At 43.3% G+C, this 17,177-nt stretch overlaps 1 protein-coding gene across 1 annotated transcript in view; it reads left to right on the plus strand.

Annotated features, from left to right (window-relative positions):
• Positions 1-16,872, plus strand: part of Adgra3 (adhesion G protein-coupled receptor A3) — a 100,667-nt gene extending 83,795 nt beyond the window's left edge. The window contains exons 15-19 of the mRNA XM_021657884.2: positions 4,022-4,146; positions 5,304-5,427; positions 12,324-12,469; positions 15,096-15,191; positions 15,323-16,872. Coding sequence (XP_021513559.1) covers positions 4,022-4,146; positions 5,304-5,427; positions 12,324-12,469; positions 15,096-15,191; positions 15,323-16,565 — 1,734 coding nt within the window. The 3' untranslated portion in view covers positions 16,566-16,872. The remainder of the gene's footprint in view (positions 1-4,021; positions 4,147-5,303; positions 5,428-12,323; positions 12,470-15,095; positions 15,192-15,322) is intronic.
• Positions 16,873-17,177: the final 305 nt, after the last annotated feature.

Consider the following 17,177-nt stretch of genomic DNA (forward strand, 5'->3'; position numbering starts at 1 on the left):
GCAGTAGAGCTGGGGTGGTGGCAGCTGACCTGCAGTAGGCGCTCATGAATCAGGCACCATCTGTTGTCTTTATGGTATAGGCAGTTGTCATAGCCTCTTGTCCACAGGTCTGGAACTGAGGTAGGTTAGCATTGGAACCATGACTAGAATCTAGGCAGTCCTGACCATGCTGCAGCCCTTCATCTGGCACGTCTTACATGCCACAGGCAGAAAACCACACTGTCATGTTCTCTCACCCCTCCCTCTCCCTCTCTCTCATCTCTGAGGAGTATCTTCAGTCCTAATCTCCTTAGATTTTCTCTCTCGGGCCTGTTTCCAGCAGTTTGCTTATATACTTTACACATTTCATGATGTCTCTGCAGGATAAATTTTTGCAAGATGCAACTAATGATGAGAAGGGACCTGCTCTTTTCACTTTTTCATTAACTTTTAATACTGGGCAAAGTACATAAACCTTCAAGTGTGGATTAATGCCATTTCCATGTGGGCTACACCCCCACTAACCATCATGGTTGCTGTTCCAGCACTTAGAAGTTTCATGTTTTGTTTTTTTCTCCCAACTTTTTAACAGCGTGTGCCTAGGTCAGTTGTCATTGTGTTCACACTTTGAACCTGACGGTCGTGGTACTGCTTTGCGCATCTGCTGTCTGTCTTATCATTACATTGGGAGATTTCTCTCTCTGTGTAGCAGCAGTTTATGTTTCTTAATAGTTCTGTATCAGTCCATGCAATAAAATACTGAAAACTGATAACAGGCATTTGTTTATTGAGTGGAAGCTGATTTTGATGAGTCACGCGTGCTTTTGATTGGCTGTAGACTCTCAGGAGTGGAGTCCAGGATTGTAAACCATCTACATGGTCAGCTTTGGTATCGATGTCCCACAGTTGACCAAATCATTGGTACCAGTTTAGTCTCAGTTGTTAGGATGTTTCCTAGTTGCTCCTCGTCCTTGATGATCCTTCGTATAATCAGTCTTTGTTGTGAGTGGTTTCTCTCTGTGTTTCTTGTGTTACGGGGCTGTAGTTCTTATTGGTCCCCTGGTGACTAAGATGCTGAGCCTGTGTATGGATTCCTACAGACAGCTGGCCGAACACAAAGCCCAGCCTGAGTGTGCCTGGGCCTGTCTTATAGGATTCCTAATGGAAATATGAACACAAGCCTTTTGTGCACTTTAGGTTTCACAGAGCCCTCTTAAGACTTTCCTTTTCTCCTCCTGCTCCTTATGTACACAGGCTTCCTTCATGATTCCTTAATGGTTTTCTGCCTCACTTCTTCAGGTTTGTTTTGTCTTGTTTTGCTTGTTTTGTAGTGACTTTTACTGTTGAAGAAATCTAGCCTATGCCAAGTTCATGAATCTTTTCATACCTGTTTTTCTCCACTTTAATTTTTTTCCTTTTTTAAAAATGAATCTTTTCATCTTTATTTGCTTCAAGCCATTCCAGGATGATTTTCCTTACACATTTAGTTTCACTGTTCAGCCAACACTAATTATTAAGTGTTGTGTGAAGTACAGGACTGCAATCTTTAAATTATCTTTTGTTCCTTAACAGGGTTTTTTAACATTAGTTTTCAGATGTTAATACCTTTTGTTCTCTGGCCCAGTATTTGAATATCATGACTTTTTCCTTAAGGGAATTTTTTTTAACTTTTATTAATTACACTTTATTCACTTTGTATCCCCCCATAAGCCCCTCCCTCCTCTCCTCCCGATCCTACCCTCCCTCCCCCTTCTTCATGCATGCCCCTCCCCAAGTCCACTGATAGCAGAGGTCCTCCTTTCCTTCTTTCTGATCTTAGTCTATCAGCTCTCATCAGGAGTGGCTGCATTGTCATCTTCTGTGGCCTGGTAAGGCTGCTCCCCCCTGAGGGGGAGGTGATCAAAGAGCAGGCCAATCAGATTATGTCAGAGGCAGTCCCTCTTTCCATTACTATGTAACCCACTTGGACACTAAACTGCCATGGACTACATCTGTGCAGGGGTTCTAGGTTATCTCTATGCATGGTTCTTGGTTGGAGTATGAGTCTCTGGGAAGACCCCTGTGTTCAAATTTTCTGGTTCTGTTGCTCTCCTTGTGGGGTTCCTGTCCTCTCCAGATCTTACCATTTCCCACTTCTTACAAAGATTCCATGCACTCTGCCCAACAGTTGGCCTTAAGTCTCAGCATCTGCTTTGATAGTCTGCAGGGTAGAGCCTTTCAGAGAATCTCTGTGGCAGGTTCCTAACTTGTCGATAGATTCGACTCCTGCATCATGTGGCCAATGGCGCAGGCATCTTTGTGATCTACCTAGGTTTGGTCCTGCCTGAGGAAGGCAGGGTTAAGATGCCTGGTCTCTGTGAGCAAGAGAGTGTCCATACTGACATTGGTATTAAACATTTGGCAGCCTAGGTCGTTTGGAGCTAATCCTCACAGTACTTAATTTTTGTGTTCCTCAGTTTTATGATCTGTAAAATGGAGCTGACCATGGACCAACCTCATAGAACTGTTCTAGATGAAGTGCTGGATGGTTAGTGTCTGGGTTACATTGTATTAAGTGGCCTGCTGATGGCTGAGCTTTGCCTCTTAGAGGGCTTTTGTAGTTCTAGCTGTAGCAAGTGCAGTCAGGCTCAGTTGTATGTCTCCCTCTACGGCCATGACCTGCAAGAGCAGGAACCACATCCTGCATGTTATTTGGTGTGGTCAGGTTTTTGGCACTTGGACTTACTGCCTGATGGCCTTGTTGTCTTCGGGACATCTACCATGTTGTCTCAGCTGCTAACTGAGAGTGGTAATTGCTGAAAGGCATTAGGGAGGGTGGCGTCTTCTTTCCATGCAGTATCTATCACCTTGTGTGGGTGCTTCTGTCTCCTTTACCTTCATGGTGGAACAGTAGTAAGAACTTGGTCCAGCACAGAACATGACTGTTGGACTCAGTTGTCTTCTTTTAAAAGGATAGAAACCTGGGAAGGAGCTGTGTTGGTGGCAACTGGGTGGAGTTGGGGAATAGAATGAGCATATGATCAGTACATTATATACACAAGTGAAAAGTTTAAAGAATAAAATTTAAAAATGCAGCATAGATAAGGTTGCTCTAAAGGTCTACCTGCTTGAGGTTGGGTCAGCAGCTTGTACCACTGATGGAAGGATGGTAAAGTGGGTTGTCGTGGGAGGATGTTAGGTGACTGAAGTGCCTCTGTAAAGGATATTAGAATTCTCATCTCCCCTTTGTATTTTAGCCACATCAGGCAAACACTTTATCTCATTTCCTTGTGATAGGCCCATCAGAGAACCAAGTGTTTATGTACTGAAATCATTAGTCAGAGTAAACCTTTTCTGTTTTTAGGTAGATTTATCTTAGGTATTTGGGTCACCATTTCAGAAATCTGGCTAGTATGTTACATAATAGTAGCTTCATTAAAATCTTACTGAATTACCATTGTCTGTTAGCTACCCAAAGATTACTTACTATATGCGGTATATTTTCTCTTCCTTAAACCTGGGTGTGAGACTTAGGTTCTCCTGACTGGCCGAACATCTTTTGCATATGATACAAACTGTGGACAGGGTGATGGTTTGAATGAGAAGTGTTTTTCCTAGGCTTATGTATTTGAATACTGGGTTCATTACTGGATGGTGTTGTTTGGAGGTTATGGAATCTTTAGGAGGAAGTGCATCACAGGGGTAGGCATTAAGCATTTGTAGCCTCACCTCATTCCTACTCTCTTTCTGTTTCCTGTGTGTGGAGGAAATGCGATCAGCCAGATTCCTGCCCTGTAGCCATTTCATGCCGTCCCAACCATGGTTGACTCTTACCTTCTGAAACTGTGAGCCAAAATAAACTCCTTTCTTAAACAAACAGACAAAACTGTACCATAGCACAACATAAAGAAGGAGGACAAATAGCGAGGGACATTAGTCCAAATAGAACACAGAGATGGCAGTCGGGGCTAGAGTTTTTGGTCAACAGCTTGTTTCAGACATCCAAAAAACTTCCAGTAGTTAAATGTTTGTAACAGCTCATGACCATTTCTTGCCCCTTCAGGACCTGACTGGGTCAGAGTTGTACATGCCAGCAGCCAGTCTCCTGCATCCTGTGATTTATACCACCGCCACCATTCTTCTCTTGTGTCTCTTGGCTGTTATCATCAGTTACATGTACCACCACAGGTAAGAAAGTGCATCTGATTGTTGTAGATCTGTGCACATGCACTAGAGAGTTGTATTTCACATTCATTTGAAATAAACGTGAGTGTGATACCAGCGGTGCCCGACAAAATAAGGATGCTTACCAGAGACTGCACACAGCATGCATTCCATACCCTCTGGGCTGTGAGGAGTCCTCTCCTGAGACTCCAAAGCTAACTTCAGTCCTGAGGAATTTCCTCCCTACATCTTCCCATTGCCAGTTCTCTTGAGTGATACCTAGAAGAGAATATGGGAGTGTGTATTGGGGGCTGCAGTGGTGGGCACAGGAGCCAGAGAGCTTGAGGGAGAGAGGGGTTTCATCATGTGTAGGGGTCCCTTCAGAGCTATCTCTAGGTGGTAGACTATATTTGTATTTTACAGCCTTTTCACTGTTGTGGTATCTTTAAAGATGGCCTTTTTAAGAAAATTGGTAACATTTAAACAGAGGATTTGGTTTTTGTTAATTGGAGACACAGCTATGGAAACTTTTATTTTCTGATTGGAAGTAATGAACTAAAAGGGGTCACTAAGCAGGAAATTTACCTTACAAAAATTCTGCTAGGAAGTATTTTCCTATTTAACTTGGACATCTATGGCATTTCTTGACATTTGCTTCAGAAACAAAAGGTGGTTTTGATGTATTTTAAAAAAAAAAAGAAAAGGAGAGATTTCAACATTTCATTATAAAAGGCCAGGAGGCAATGCATTGGGCATTTAGGCCATGTGTGCTATCCAGCTTAGGCAGGAAAGAGATTCATTGGCACACTGTGGACATTTCTATATAGCTAAGCCTATATCCAGTGTTCTTAGGTATTGTTAGTGACAGTTGTCCCTGTTCTGAGAATTTGTGTCATTTTAGTGGGCTGCTGTGGCTCTGTGAATGTCTTTTAAATATATAGAGATAAATGTTAAGAAATGATGTTAGGTTAAATGGTTCCTCAAATTTCGTCTCGTGTGTGTGTGTGTGTGTGTGTGTGTGTGTGTGTGTGTTTATAGTATATGTTCAGTCAGTAAGATTTTTAAGCTTGAGGCCTTTAAGTGTGCCCTGTTGTGCAACAGCACTTGCCCTGCCGCTGCTCGTCAGAGCCCTGCTGCCCGTGTGCCAGACTGAATGGCCACATCCCTCTTTTCTCCAACAGCTTGATTCGGGTCAGCCTCAAGAGCTGGCACATGCTCGTGAACTTGTGCTTTCATGTCTCCCTGACCTGCGCGGTGTTCGTGGGAGGCATAACTCAGACCAAGAACGCCAGCGTCTGCCAAGCAGTAAGTCAAGCTTGAAAGGTTTTAGGGTGGAAAAACCATGGTACTAGAAAATAACTTCATGTTTCATTAACTGGAAAGCAGAAAACCTGTTTCTCGGGAGTCCTCCCTTTACCTTCAGCCCGGCCTCATGTCACCCCCTAGGCAACCCAGCAGTGTTTCTGAAGTTTGAATACTTAGTCCCGGCCTAATGACTGGCTCTAAGAGCTTGCCTCTGTCCTTAGCACTTGCCTGTTATCTGTCAAGCCCTTTTCAGTGCTTCTACCAGTTCACTTAAATGTTTGTAAAGTCCCAACTTTGAGTGACAAAAAAAAAAAAAGACTTTTTTTTTCTGACAGATTTTAAGGAAGGACTTAATCCACTGATGAAAACAAAAGGCACTGGGCAAAACTAAGAAACCCATTAGGTTTTCTAAATGTAAAGAACTAAGTATTTATGTCTTGTTCTCATATTATTACCTTTGCTCTTCGGGTATGGCATTGTTCTACCTTATTTTCCTCCACGTAAGCAGAGGCGATAAGAAATTTTATTTTCTTTTTTACACATTGCTTACCCAAGGATAAGAACTGTAATCTGGTAATGCAGGGTCAGACTGCTTGGATTTGCACCGCAGTTCTATTACTTACTGAGTATGTTAGTGGGGGCAGTGTGTTGCACTAACGTTTTGAAATTGGGACATAAAACCTAGCATGTGAGATCCACCTTCAGCTCATAGTATACAGGTGAGCTATAATGCAGTGCTGCTCATGCGCCTCATCTCAGAAAGTCCTTCCTTCATGCAACTCTGTGAGTGTCCACCAAACAGCGGCTCCTGTGTTCCACCCCTCTGACAGCTAGCAGTTCCCCTCCTTCTGTTGCTCGTCTGACTGTGAGTCTGTGGCCATGCAATACTCTGCCGTTATATAACGCTCTTGACTAATATCTGTGTTGTTGAATATGACGTAAGTTTTCTTCTTTATGATGATGTAAGAATATTCTACTTTAGTGCTTTGTATATTCATTATAAACAGAAATCATTCTACCCCTTGGCTATTGTAAAGCTACAGTGAGCATAGAATATAAATATCAGTTTGAAATCATGATTCCAGTCATCAGTGTGTCTGTCTTAGTTTCTGACTGCAAATTGAGGTGATAATTGAATTGTTGAGTGATATGATTGTACACATTAAAAAAGCAAAACTAATTCACACGTGTATTACTAGAAATAACATGAAAGTTTAGAAAAGACTAAGTAAATATGAATTTAATGTGCAAAATTCTCCTTCCAGTATGCAGGTATGATGCCTTGCTTACTTTCTGATTTCTGTGATAAGACACCATGATCAGCCAGGCATAGCAGCTCACACCTTTAATGCTAGCCGTTGGAAGGCAGAGGCAAGTGGATATCTATGAGTTCAAAGTCAGCTTTTAATTAAAAAAAAACAAAAAACAAAAAACGCCATGGTCAGGCCAACTACTAACAATACAACGGGGCTCACTGTTCCAGAAGGTAGTAGAGTGCCTGACTAGCATGGCAGGGCACACAGCAGCTCTGTAGGCTTGGCACTAGAGATGAATGGGTTAGGTCTCAGGAAGGACGTATGTCTGGAAATCAGCTCAAGCTGGACTAGAAAGATTTGTGTCCAGATAAAAGCTAGCATACCTCAGGAACTTAGGAAACAAGTACCTGGCTGCCAAAAGGAGTCATTTCCTTTGCTTCGGGCAGAAGGGACATACGACTGTACAATGATGTATACCTGTGGTGGCATATCCAATCCCATGTTGGCCTCCAGGCTCTCTCAGTCCCTATTCACAATGCCCATTACACATCCTCCAGCTCCCACGCTGGTCTCCTGGCACTGCTCACCTCCCCCAGACTACGTTAATCTTCCTCTCCCCTTAATAATGGCAAAGTTTCTCCCTTGCCCCTGCTATTCTCCTTCTCTCACGGGTAGCTCTGGCCATGTCCAGTCTGCTTCTTTCTCTCTCTGTTCTGAAATCTTTCAGATGCCTCTGGATGCTCTCTCTCTCTCTTACTCACAATAACCCCCCTCCCTCATAGAGCGACCATTTCAGGGTTTCCTTACTGCGCCCCTCACGTGTAGAGAGTTTCTATCTCTCCACAAGAATGGCTGATGAGCACTCTGTTGGTGGGGATGTGAGTGGACATATCCAATGAGCCTTTACCTTCTAAAGTAAAAGGTTTGCTTGCCATGGGGCCTGGTGCTTCACTCTTAGGCTCAATGACCTTGCTCTTGTGGGTATGAATATGCACATGGGTATTAATATTCATGTAGTAGCAGTATGCAAGAGCCGAAACCTGGAAGCAACCAAGTAAATGCCCGTCACAGACAGTGAGAAACTTGGCATATGTGAAAAGTGAAGAACACGAGCAGTGAGGCTTAGGTAAAAATAGGCTGAGAAATCATATTCACACTGATACCTTTTTTTTAAGATTATTTATTAGGTACACAATGTCCTGTCTGCATTTACACCTGCGCACCAGCAGAGGGCATCAGATATCACTATAGACGGTTATGAGCCACCATGTGGTTGCTGGGAATTGAACTTAGGACCTCTGGAAGAGCAGCCAGTGCTCTTAACCTCTGAGCCATCTCTTCAGCCCCATCTTTTTTTTTTTTTTTAAGATAAAAATGAGTAGCATTACATACTTTAATACATACCTACATACAAAGGTAGGTAGTTGCAAGAAAACTGAAGAGTAAGAATAAGGGTGGTGGTTACCTTGAATTGGGGTTTTGTGGATAGATAGGTTAGATAGGTTGTTGTCAAGGTCCAAATTTTATCTTGCCAGTGGATTTTTGGATGATTATTACATGATGAACAGTAATTTGTTAAGACAGACACAGGCTGTGTATGGACCAGTCATTATATTTTGGCCTGTTTGTGATCAATGCATCATTGTATTCTTAAAACTAATTTAAAATTGTGTGTATGTAACAATCGCTGAGAGAATTCAGTGACTGATTTTCAACAGTAACTTATACTAATTTCCCAGTAAGTGCTATGTGGTAGGACCGCCTGTGTGGACACAGTTACATCTCAGCTGCGTGATGTGTTTGTGTCAGCCGTTCCGCTGCCCTTGAAAGCATACTTTCAGGTAATAAGTCTTGGATAGCACGGTACGCAGACAGAAGGCAGCTTCTTTGTTCTTGTTCTCTCACCATTCGCATCTCCGCTTCTGGCTTACATTGAAGGCGTTCTCAGTAACAGTTTTAGAGATACTGTCCCTCATGTCTTGCTCTCAGAGCTTGCTGTAATTTCATAGTGCCTAATTACTCTTCTTTGTCTCTGGACTCTGAACTGCCACTTGATTCTTCTCTCTGAAAGAATTTATCTGTTTGGTTCATCCACATGTATCAAGGAACCAACACAGGATCTGACCCATAATAGGTGATCTGTAGTTACCGAGAAAGTGAAGCCTGTGTTTGTTGATAGTAATCATGCCTTGGCCTGCGTAGTTCCTGTTAGGAGAGCCTGCAGGGCATTTTGGTGCAAATATCCTCAATGTCATCCCAAAGTGTTCCTTGCTTTCTGGCAGCAGACATTTTAATTTATTCATTACAGACATGAATAGGAAAAAACTATTGTAAAGATGATCAAATGGTGTTTTATAATCTCTACAATGAAAAGGAGAAGGATTACATTGACTTTTTAGGACCTCAGAACAAATGCTCCAGTTAAAAGGTTTACAAAAGACACTTTCAGTGTATATCAGACATAGCAGCATTGTTCTCGTGTTCATGACTCAAGGCTCTTTGCTCTCACATTGTAAGAGGATTCGGTTGGTTGGGCTGGGAAGGATGTGTGGAGTAAAGAAAGTTGGGTGAGGATTTCAGGTCCTGGTGGGTAGTAGTCATTCTGTGCCTGCTTCATCCACGTGTTCTACTAGTCTACCCAGTTGAGGCTGCTGAATTTCTCCAGCAAAATATGGGTCAGGCTGGCTAAATGGCTAATAGGATGATCTTTATGTTCTCCACCGCTCAAACTGGGCCCTGCCAGGCATACCTTTAACTGAATCACTTGGGAGGCAGAAAAGGTAGATCTCCTTAAGTTCAAGGTCAGCCTAATCTACATAGAGAGAGCCAGTCCAGCACAGTGAGACCCCGTCTCGCATACAATGAGGGGTTTGACACCAGATGTATAAACTGAGAATATCAATGCTTCAAGGTATGGTTGAGGGCAAGGATTTTATTGTAGATATGAGGGAGAGTACAGCCAGAGGCATCTGGAAGAGTCTAGAGCAGAGCCAGAAAGTAGTACATTAAACATAGCCACCAGACTGGACTTAGTCATGTGAGGAGAGAGAGAAGAGGAGGGCAAGAGATAGAGTGTCCTCAGTGGAGACCAAGAGAGGAAGACTAGACAGAGAACCAATTGAGTACTTGGCCAAAGTGGCAGGTTTATATAGGAATGAGCAACTGGGGGGAAGGGAAGCCCATGCACTGGAGAAGTTTAGGATAGGGGCAAGCTGGGGAGAGCCACAGGTAGTTGTGATACTGAGAAAGCCAACAGGCCAGCATGTGCTTTAGTAGGTTAATAAGTACCACACTTAACCTTCTTTTTTTTTTCTTTTTTTGGACCTGACAGTCTCAAAGCAGACCAATCACTGAACCCCAGCATGTTCAGTTTTAGGTTCCGTTTGCATATGCATGTAATCTGTGTAGCTATCTCTTTCTTACCTCTTTCAGGCACCCTATATTACCAACAAGATTGTGGCAAAACACATTCTGTCCCACAGTGATTGGTTGAGAGTGTTAGAGGGGTCAGCTGCCAGGTTCCTAAATCAGTTCCAGTCTTCTGCTGACTATATTGTTTTGCAGAAGGAGCGGAAGGAAGCAAAGGGGCAGTTGGGAGGAAGAAGGGGGTCTGGCCTAGGGTTGAGGGGGAATTTGTGATTCAGTTCACCATGTACCTCTGAGTAATTGCTTGACTGTTCATTTTCTGCCCTTGGTTTTCTTAGCCAATCATAAAGGGATTTGGTTGGACCTTGTTTAACTCTCCTTGTTGTTCTGCTGTTCCTTGATTTAATCTACAAATAAAGTGCCAGCTGCCCTTCTCCAGTGTCCTTTTATATCTCTTATCTAGAGAATTGCTCTGCTGGCACGGGAGAGCCAGTGGGGAAAATCTAATCAGGAAACAGGAAGAGCTGTCTACTTGCAACTGTGTCTTTAACTTTCATATTAACCCTAGGAGGTACTTTTACCTATTGTATAAGTAGGTAAACCGAACCGTGTAGGATTAAAGTGACCCAGGTCACTAGTGCTGGTACTCAGCAGAGCCATGGTCAAAATGCTGCACAGTTTGATCTAATCCTCCACCTCCATTACTGTGTCTGTGGAGGGCTGGGGCCCTGTAGACCATTACACTCAAGTGTGAAGAGCCTGGTGGCTTGCCAGTAGACCTCTTTTCTGTAGCTCTGGGTTACTAATACTGACCTCATGGTGATGCCAGGAGTGTTTAGTTGATAACTTACAGAAATATATTTATGGTCATGTGACTGATATTTAATATTGGAAGCTGTTTCTCATATTTTTGCCTATTCACATAAGATTACATTCATTATACAAGTGGATTTTTTTATTGTTTTGTTTTTGTAGTTTGTTGTGTCTACTACAGTGTATACTATAGTGACTTTTTTTTAAGCAAAGTAAGTATATCAGAGTGAGTAACGTAGATGAGTGGGATTTTTCCTTTTGGGTAGGATTTAATTTTATTTTAAATTATGGGTATGCATGTATATTTGTGTAGGGCTGTATATGTGTAAGTGCTGGTGCCCACAGAGGACAGAGTCATTGAATCCCCTGGAACTGTAGTAGGCAGTTTTGAACCACCCCACATGAGCACTGGGAACATAGGCTCCTCTGTAAGAACAGTACACCCTTTTAACCTTTGCACCCTCTTCCAGCCCTGAGGCCCATTCTTTTATACCTTTTTTTAAATTATTTTTTTATTTTTTACATAAAATAAAACTACATTTTATTTGCTTTGCATCCCAGCTGTAGTTCTCTCTCTCATTCCTTCCCAATCCCGTCCTCCTTCCTTCATCTCCTTACATGCCCCTCTCTAAGTCCACTGATAGGGGAGGTCCTCCTCCCCTTCCATCTGACCCTAGCTTATCAGGTCCCATCTTTTATACCTTTTATGTAGTGTGGAAATAATTGTTCTTTTCCCTCCCTGCTTTTCTCTGTGTGTGTATGTGTGTTTGTGTGTGTACCTATATACAAATGCTTGACATGTGTCCCTCTGTATGTAGAGACCCACAGTTGACATTGAGAATCTTCCTGGATCACTCTCCACTTTATTTGGTGTGGTAGGGCCTATCTCAGAGCCTGAAGACTGCTGACGGAGCTATGCCGTCTACCTGGCTTGCTCTAAGGATCCGGATCCCTATGTCCTGAGAGCTGGGGTTACGGGTGGCCACCATGCCTATCTAGCTTTCCTTTGTGATCTGGATATCTGAACTCTGGTCATCAAACTTGTACTATATAGTGCTTCTCTCTGACCCAAGGTACCTTTTTAAAAAAATGATATTTACATTTAAATGTTCTTACATGCCCCATGGATTACTTATTTCTAAGCTGTGTAGAGATTTTCTAGGCTCACGTTGTTCCATTACTTTCTTGGCAGTATACAGTGGGCCTCACACAGGGCCCAGGTGTCTTTCTCAGGAGCATACTGTGTGCTGTCGTCTCCCCAGAACCTTTTTCTTGTCTGTCCTGCTTCTCAGTGGTGGTTAGGTGAGCTAACTGATAAATTACATCTCCTATTAAGAGCCTCACTTTCTTCATGAGCGTGTGAAGGAGTCATTCACAGTAGGCCTTCCTACTGCATTTTAATTAGACTCGAGGTAACATTTCTTCTTTTAATTTTCATACATTGTCCAATTTTCCTTGTAGGTTGGGATCATTCTTCATTATTCTACTCTTGCTACAGTTTTGTGGGTTGGAGTCACTGCCAGAAATATTTATAAACAAGTCACTAAGAAAGCTAAGAGATGCCAGGATCCCGATGAGCCACCTGCTCCACCACGGCCGATGCTGAGGTATCCTGAATCTTTGCTGTGTTGTTGGCAATAAAATGGTGTTGGGCTAAATAGTTTTTCTATTTAGCCCTATAATTAATACGGTCATATTATCTAACCCGCTGTCATACTCAATAAGACACAGACACCTGTTAGATTTTATAATTGCCTTATTTACCTTGGGCCAGGCAGATAATTCCACCTGTGCTGTCTTAATAACCTCACCATCTACCTTCTAGCCCCATCCCATGATCCTCCTGTCCCTCAAAGCCCAGGAATCTTAGCCACGCCTACCTTCCTCTGTCCCACCCAGGTAGAGGCCTTTTAATCAACCAACCAGGAATAATGTCTTAGGTATGTTTACACAACAAGGATAGGGCAGTAACCAGATGTTGAGGGCCAGTAATTAGCATCAAAATATAAGCATCAGACCAACCCCTGACACTCAAGTGTTCATTAAGTATTGTGTTTGCTTTAGTTGAAGCACAGTTGTTAAGTTACAACAACAGTTGGTGTGGAGTTTGAGAGGTAAAGGAAAGGCTTGTAAGCCGACTGACTGGCTCTGAGTGTTATCAGTATCTGCAGGCCCAGTTTATGCCCTGAGCTCAGGAGGAATGAGTGGGTTTCGTGTTTGCATGCAGAACATGGAGATGGTGTCATTTCTCTAGGAAAATACTAGCTTTTTGAGGTCACGTATCATTGATCTTAATCTCAAGAATTTATTCTTTCTACACAGAATGAGTATCGAGTTATATATCTTTCCTGCCCATTATGAGAAAAGGAATATGCATGGATTGATTGTGTTAGATGAGTAAAATTGTCAGTGGTGAGTGAGTTCATTGAGGACCTGCCTGAAAGCAACCCCCTCCCTTGAGTTTGCAGAACTGGGTATGGCCTATGAAATAGTTGTTGTTCAGGCCCCTTGAAAATGCAAAATTGCAGAACTGCGTGTACAAAAGAGGGCCACTTGTATGGGAGGAGAGTGTGTATGCTGAGTCTCTGGCATGAGCCTGGCTTGCAGGTCAGGGTCACGGTAGAGGCACACTCTAAATAAGGGAGTGAAAGGAGGAAGTTGAGAAATGCAGCTTTCTGAGCCTAGGGTGTGTGGTCTAGAGGAGCTGCGATAGTTGGATGGGGCTCTTTGAGGTTAATTTTCTTGGGGAGTCTATTTTTGTCCACACCAGATAAAGGTCAGTGAGAGACCAAATAAGTGATTCAGTTCATTCAAGTCCTTTTTGGGAAACTCGTGCTTTTGTTAGCTCCACTTACAGGAGCTAACTTTTTGGACGCGGAAAACAGTGTCTAACTGGTTCTATCCTAGCACAGGAAAGCTGCATGACTGATGTTTCTTGTGTACCTCGCAGACCTGACTGGAGAGCCTCCTCTCCGTTAGGAATTTCTTCCTGCCTGTAGAACCTCAGGGAAGGGCCTCCTAAGCTGTGTAAGTTTTGTAAGCTTCATGAGTTCTGTCAGTTTCCTGAGAGTTTTATGCATATGATGCCTGCCTCTTCCAGGATGGAGTGTTGCAATCAAGAGCAAAGAGCTGTGCAACAGGTAGCCAAGTTAAAATGTTTTTAGCTGCTGGAGGTCTTTAACTCAGGAAGTGACCTGACAGTGTCATTTTAGGACAGTGTGATATTAGTATGGAGTATAAACTGGGATGCCTGAAAATAAGAAATGCCATTTAGTCACTGGGGTTTTCCCTGAAAGGACTGAGGCCAGAGAGCATATGCTAGATGTGTGAAGCAACTTCTGTTGGGTTGGCGACTAGTTGGGTTGAAGATAGTGAGGTTCAGGAATTTGATGATGTCTGGATGGTTCCAGTAAGCTGGCCACCTCTGCAGGTAGTATTACTGTCAGCTAAAGACACTATAGGAAAAATAACTCTGGACGGTAAGCAGAAGGGATATATAACTGTTCAACCCAGTTAATTTCCACATGCTGCCGTCACTGAACCCCTGCTAATAAACAAGAGCTAAGGAGAAGTTAGTGTGGTGGTCCTGGGGCCGCATCGGTTTCCAGTAGATTGGTTGAGGAAGAAATGAGGAACACCAGATAGAGTAGAGAATGCCAGATAGAGTAACTCCAGAGCTCATCAGGGTTGCTCACCTAGCCTCGGAGAGTCGCATTATAGGATTAGGTCAGGTGCCGCTGTCGTTGTGGGAAAGAACTGAAGAATATTGACTTTGCTGAGAGTCGCGAGAGTCTCATCCTCCACAGTCCTTCCTGCCATATTGTGTGTGTGTGGATCTCAACAGTTGCTGTTTAATAGACTGATGTTTTTTGGCTCACTGGCTGAATTTAATGGTAGCCACTTTCCCTGAAAACAACCAGCTAAAACCTTACCTAGACCCAAGTGTTCCTCCGCCAGGCCACAGGGTGGCAGTAGCTGACCAGCTTTCCTCAGCTCAGAGACTTTCTTTTTGAAAAAGAAAGAAACAAAAGGAAAAGCAAAGCAGAACAAAACAAAACAAAGAACCAAAACCAAAAACATAGGGGTCATTGAAAAGAGCAGTCCCTGAAAGCTGTCTCAGTGTGGTATTGGAGCAAGAGTAATTAATCTTCAAAGGTGATCTGTGAAATGCTAAGACTCTGTAGTGAGTCTGCCTGCTGTATAGACAGGATAACGAGCTGTTGTCCCTCCTAGGTTCTACCTCATTGGTGGTGGGATCCCCATCATAGTGTGCGGCATCACCGCGGCAGCGAACATCAAGAACTACGGCAGCCGGCCCAGTGCACCCTAGTGAGTACCGTATGTCCCCTGTATACCTGAGCCCACTACGTGAGCAGTTTGTAGGCACAGTTGGTGGCAATCTCCTGAGGGCTTTATTGGAATACTAAGTGTCTAAGCTCATTCTCCATGTTCTCTCCTAGCTGCTGGATGGCCTGGGAACCGTCCTTGGGAGCCTTCTATGGACCTGCCAGCTTCATCACTTTTGTAAACTGTATGTATTTTCTAAGCATATTTATTCAGTTGAAAAGACACCCTGAGCGTAAATATGAGCTGAAGGAGCCAACAGAAGAGCAGCAGAGATTGGCAGCCAATGAAAATGGTGAAGTGAATCATCAGGACTCCATGTCTTTGTCTCTCATCTCTACATCCACCTTGGAAAATGAGCACAGTTTTCAGTCTCAGCTTCTGGGGGCCAGCCTTACTTTGCTTTTGTATGTCGCCTTGTGGATGTTTGGGGCCATGGCTGTGTCTTTGTATTACCCCTTAGACTTGGTTTTTAGCTTCTTCTTTGGAGCCACCTGCTTAAGCTTCAGTGCTTTCATCCTGGTGCACCATTGCATCAACAGGGAGGATGTGAGGCTTGCATGGATTATGATGTGCTGCCCGGGGCGGAGCTCATACTCAGTGCAGGTCAATGTCCAGCCCCCCAGCTCCAGCGGGACTAATGGAGAGGCACCGAAGTGCACCAATAGCAGCGCAGAGTCTTCCTGCACGAACAAAAGCGCATCGAGCTTCAAAAACTCCTCTCAGGGTTGCAAGCTAACAAACTTGCAGGCTGCGGCGGCCCAGTACCACAGCAATGCCTTACCTGCGAACGCCACACCCCAGCTTGATAACAGTCTGACAGAACACTCGATGGATAACGATATTAAAATGCACGTGGCTCCTTTAGATGTACAGTTTCGAACAAATATGCACCCAAGCCGCCATCATAAAAACCGAAGTAAGGGACATCGGGCCAGCAGACTCACGGTCCTGCGAGAGTACGCCTATGATGTCCCAACAAGTGTGGAAGGAAGCGTGCAGAATGGCTTACCGAAAAGCCGACCAGGCAACAATGAAGGGCATTCGAGGAGTCGGAGAGCTTATTTAGCCTACAGAGAGAGGCAGTACAACCCACCCCAACAAGACAGCAGTGATGCTTGTAGCACACTTCCCAAAAGTAGCCGAAATGTTGAAAAGCCTGTTTCAACTAGTAGTAAGAAAGACGCACCAAGGAAGCCAGCTGCAGCTGACCTTGAAAGTCAGCAGAAATCTTATGGCCTGAACTTAGCTGTTCAGAATGGACCAGTTAAAAGCAGTGGACAGGAAGGACCCTTGCTAGCTACTGATATTACTGGTAATGTTAGGACTGGATTATGGAAACATGAAACAACTGTGTAGCATTGCAGGGGCTTCCAAGACAGACGCTGGTACAAACTGTGATACCCACATTCCTTTAAGCTATGAACTCTTAGAAACAAACTGTTTACAGCCACCTTAGGGATTCAAAACAGTTCCGAATACGCTTGAGTTTGGGGATTTACTTATTTTATATTCCTAAATTGCACCCCTTTCCAAGTAAAACATTGTTTTACTTGTCAAAGCACCAACAAAATATTTTTGGAAGTTAAAAATATAATTTCTTAGAATCTGTTCTATCTACTTAATATTTCAGGCCTGTATTTAATAAAATAAATAGTATTTCTCATTGTGCTAGTGGTTTATTTTTACATTGTACAAAGCATTTTAGGAGATGGTGAGATGGCTGAGTGGGTTAAAGGTGCTTGCCTCCAAGTCTGCTGGTTATTGCGTTATAAACCAGCACCCATAGGGTGGAAGGAGAAAGCTCTCATACATGCTCCTCTGGCCTCCAGATGTGCATACACACATACACAGAAATAAATAAATATAGTGTATTTTAAGAGCATTTTAGCTCTGTTTTAATAAAGTTGGTGAAATGGTGGTTTTTCATGGTGAATCAGGCATAAATTATCAAACGTACTGTTGGAATAA

This window comes from Meriones unguiculatus, chromosome 12, assembly GCF_030254825.1.
Source record: "Meriones unguiculatus strain TT.TT164.6M chromosome 12, Bangor_MerUng_6.1, whole genome shotgun sequence".
NCBI lineage: Eukaryota > Metazoa > Chordata > Mammalia > Rodentia > Muridae > Meriones > Meriones unguiculatus.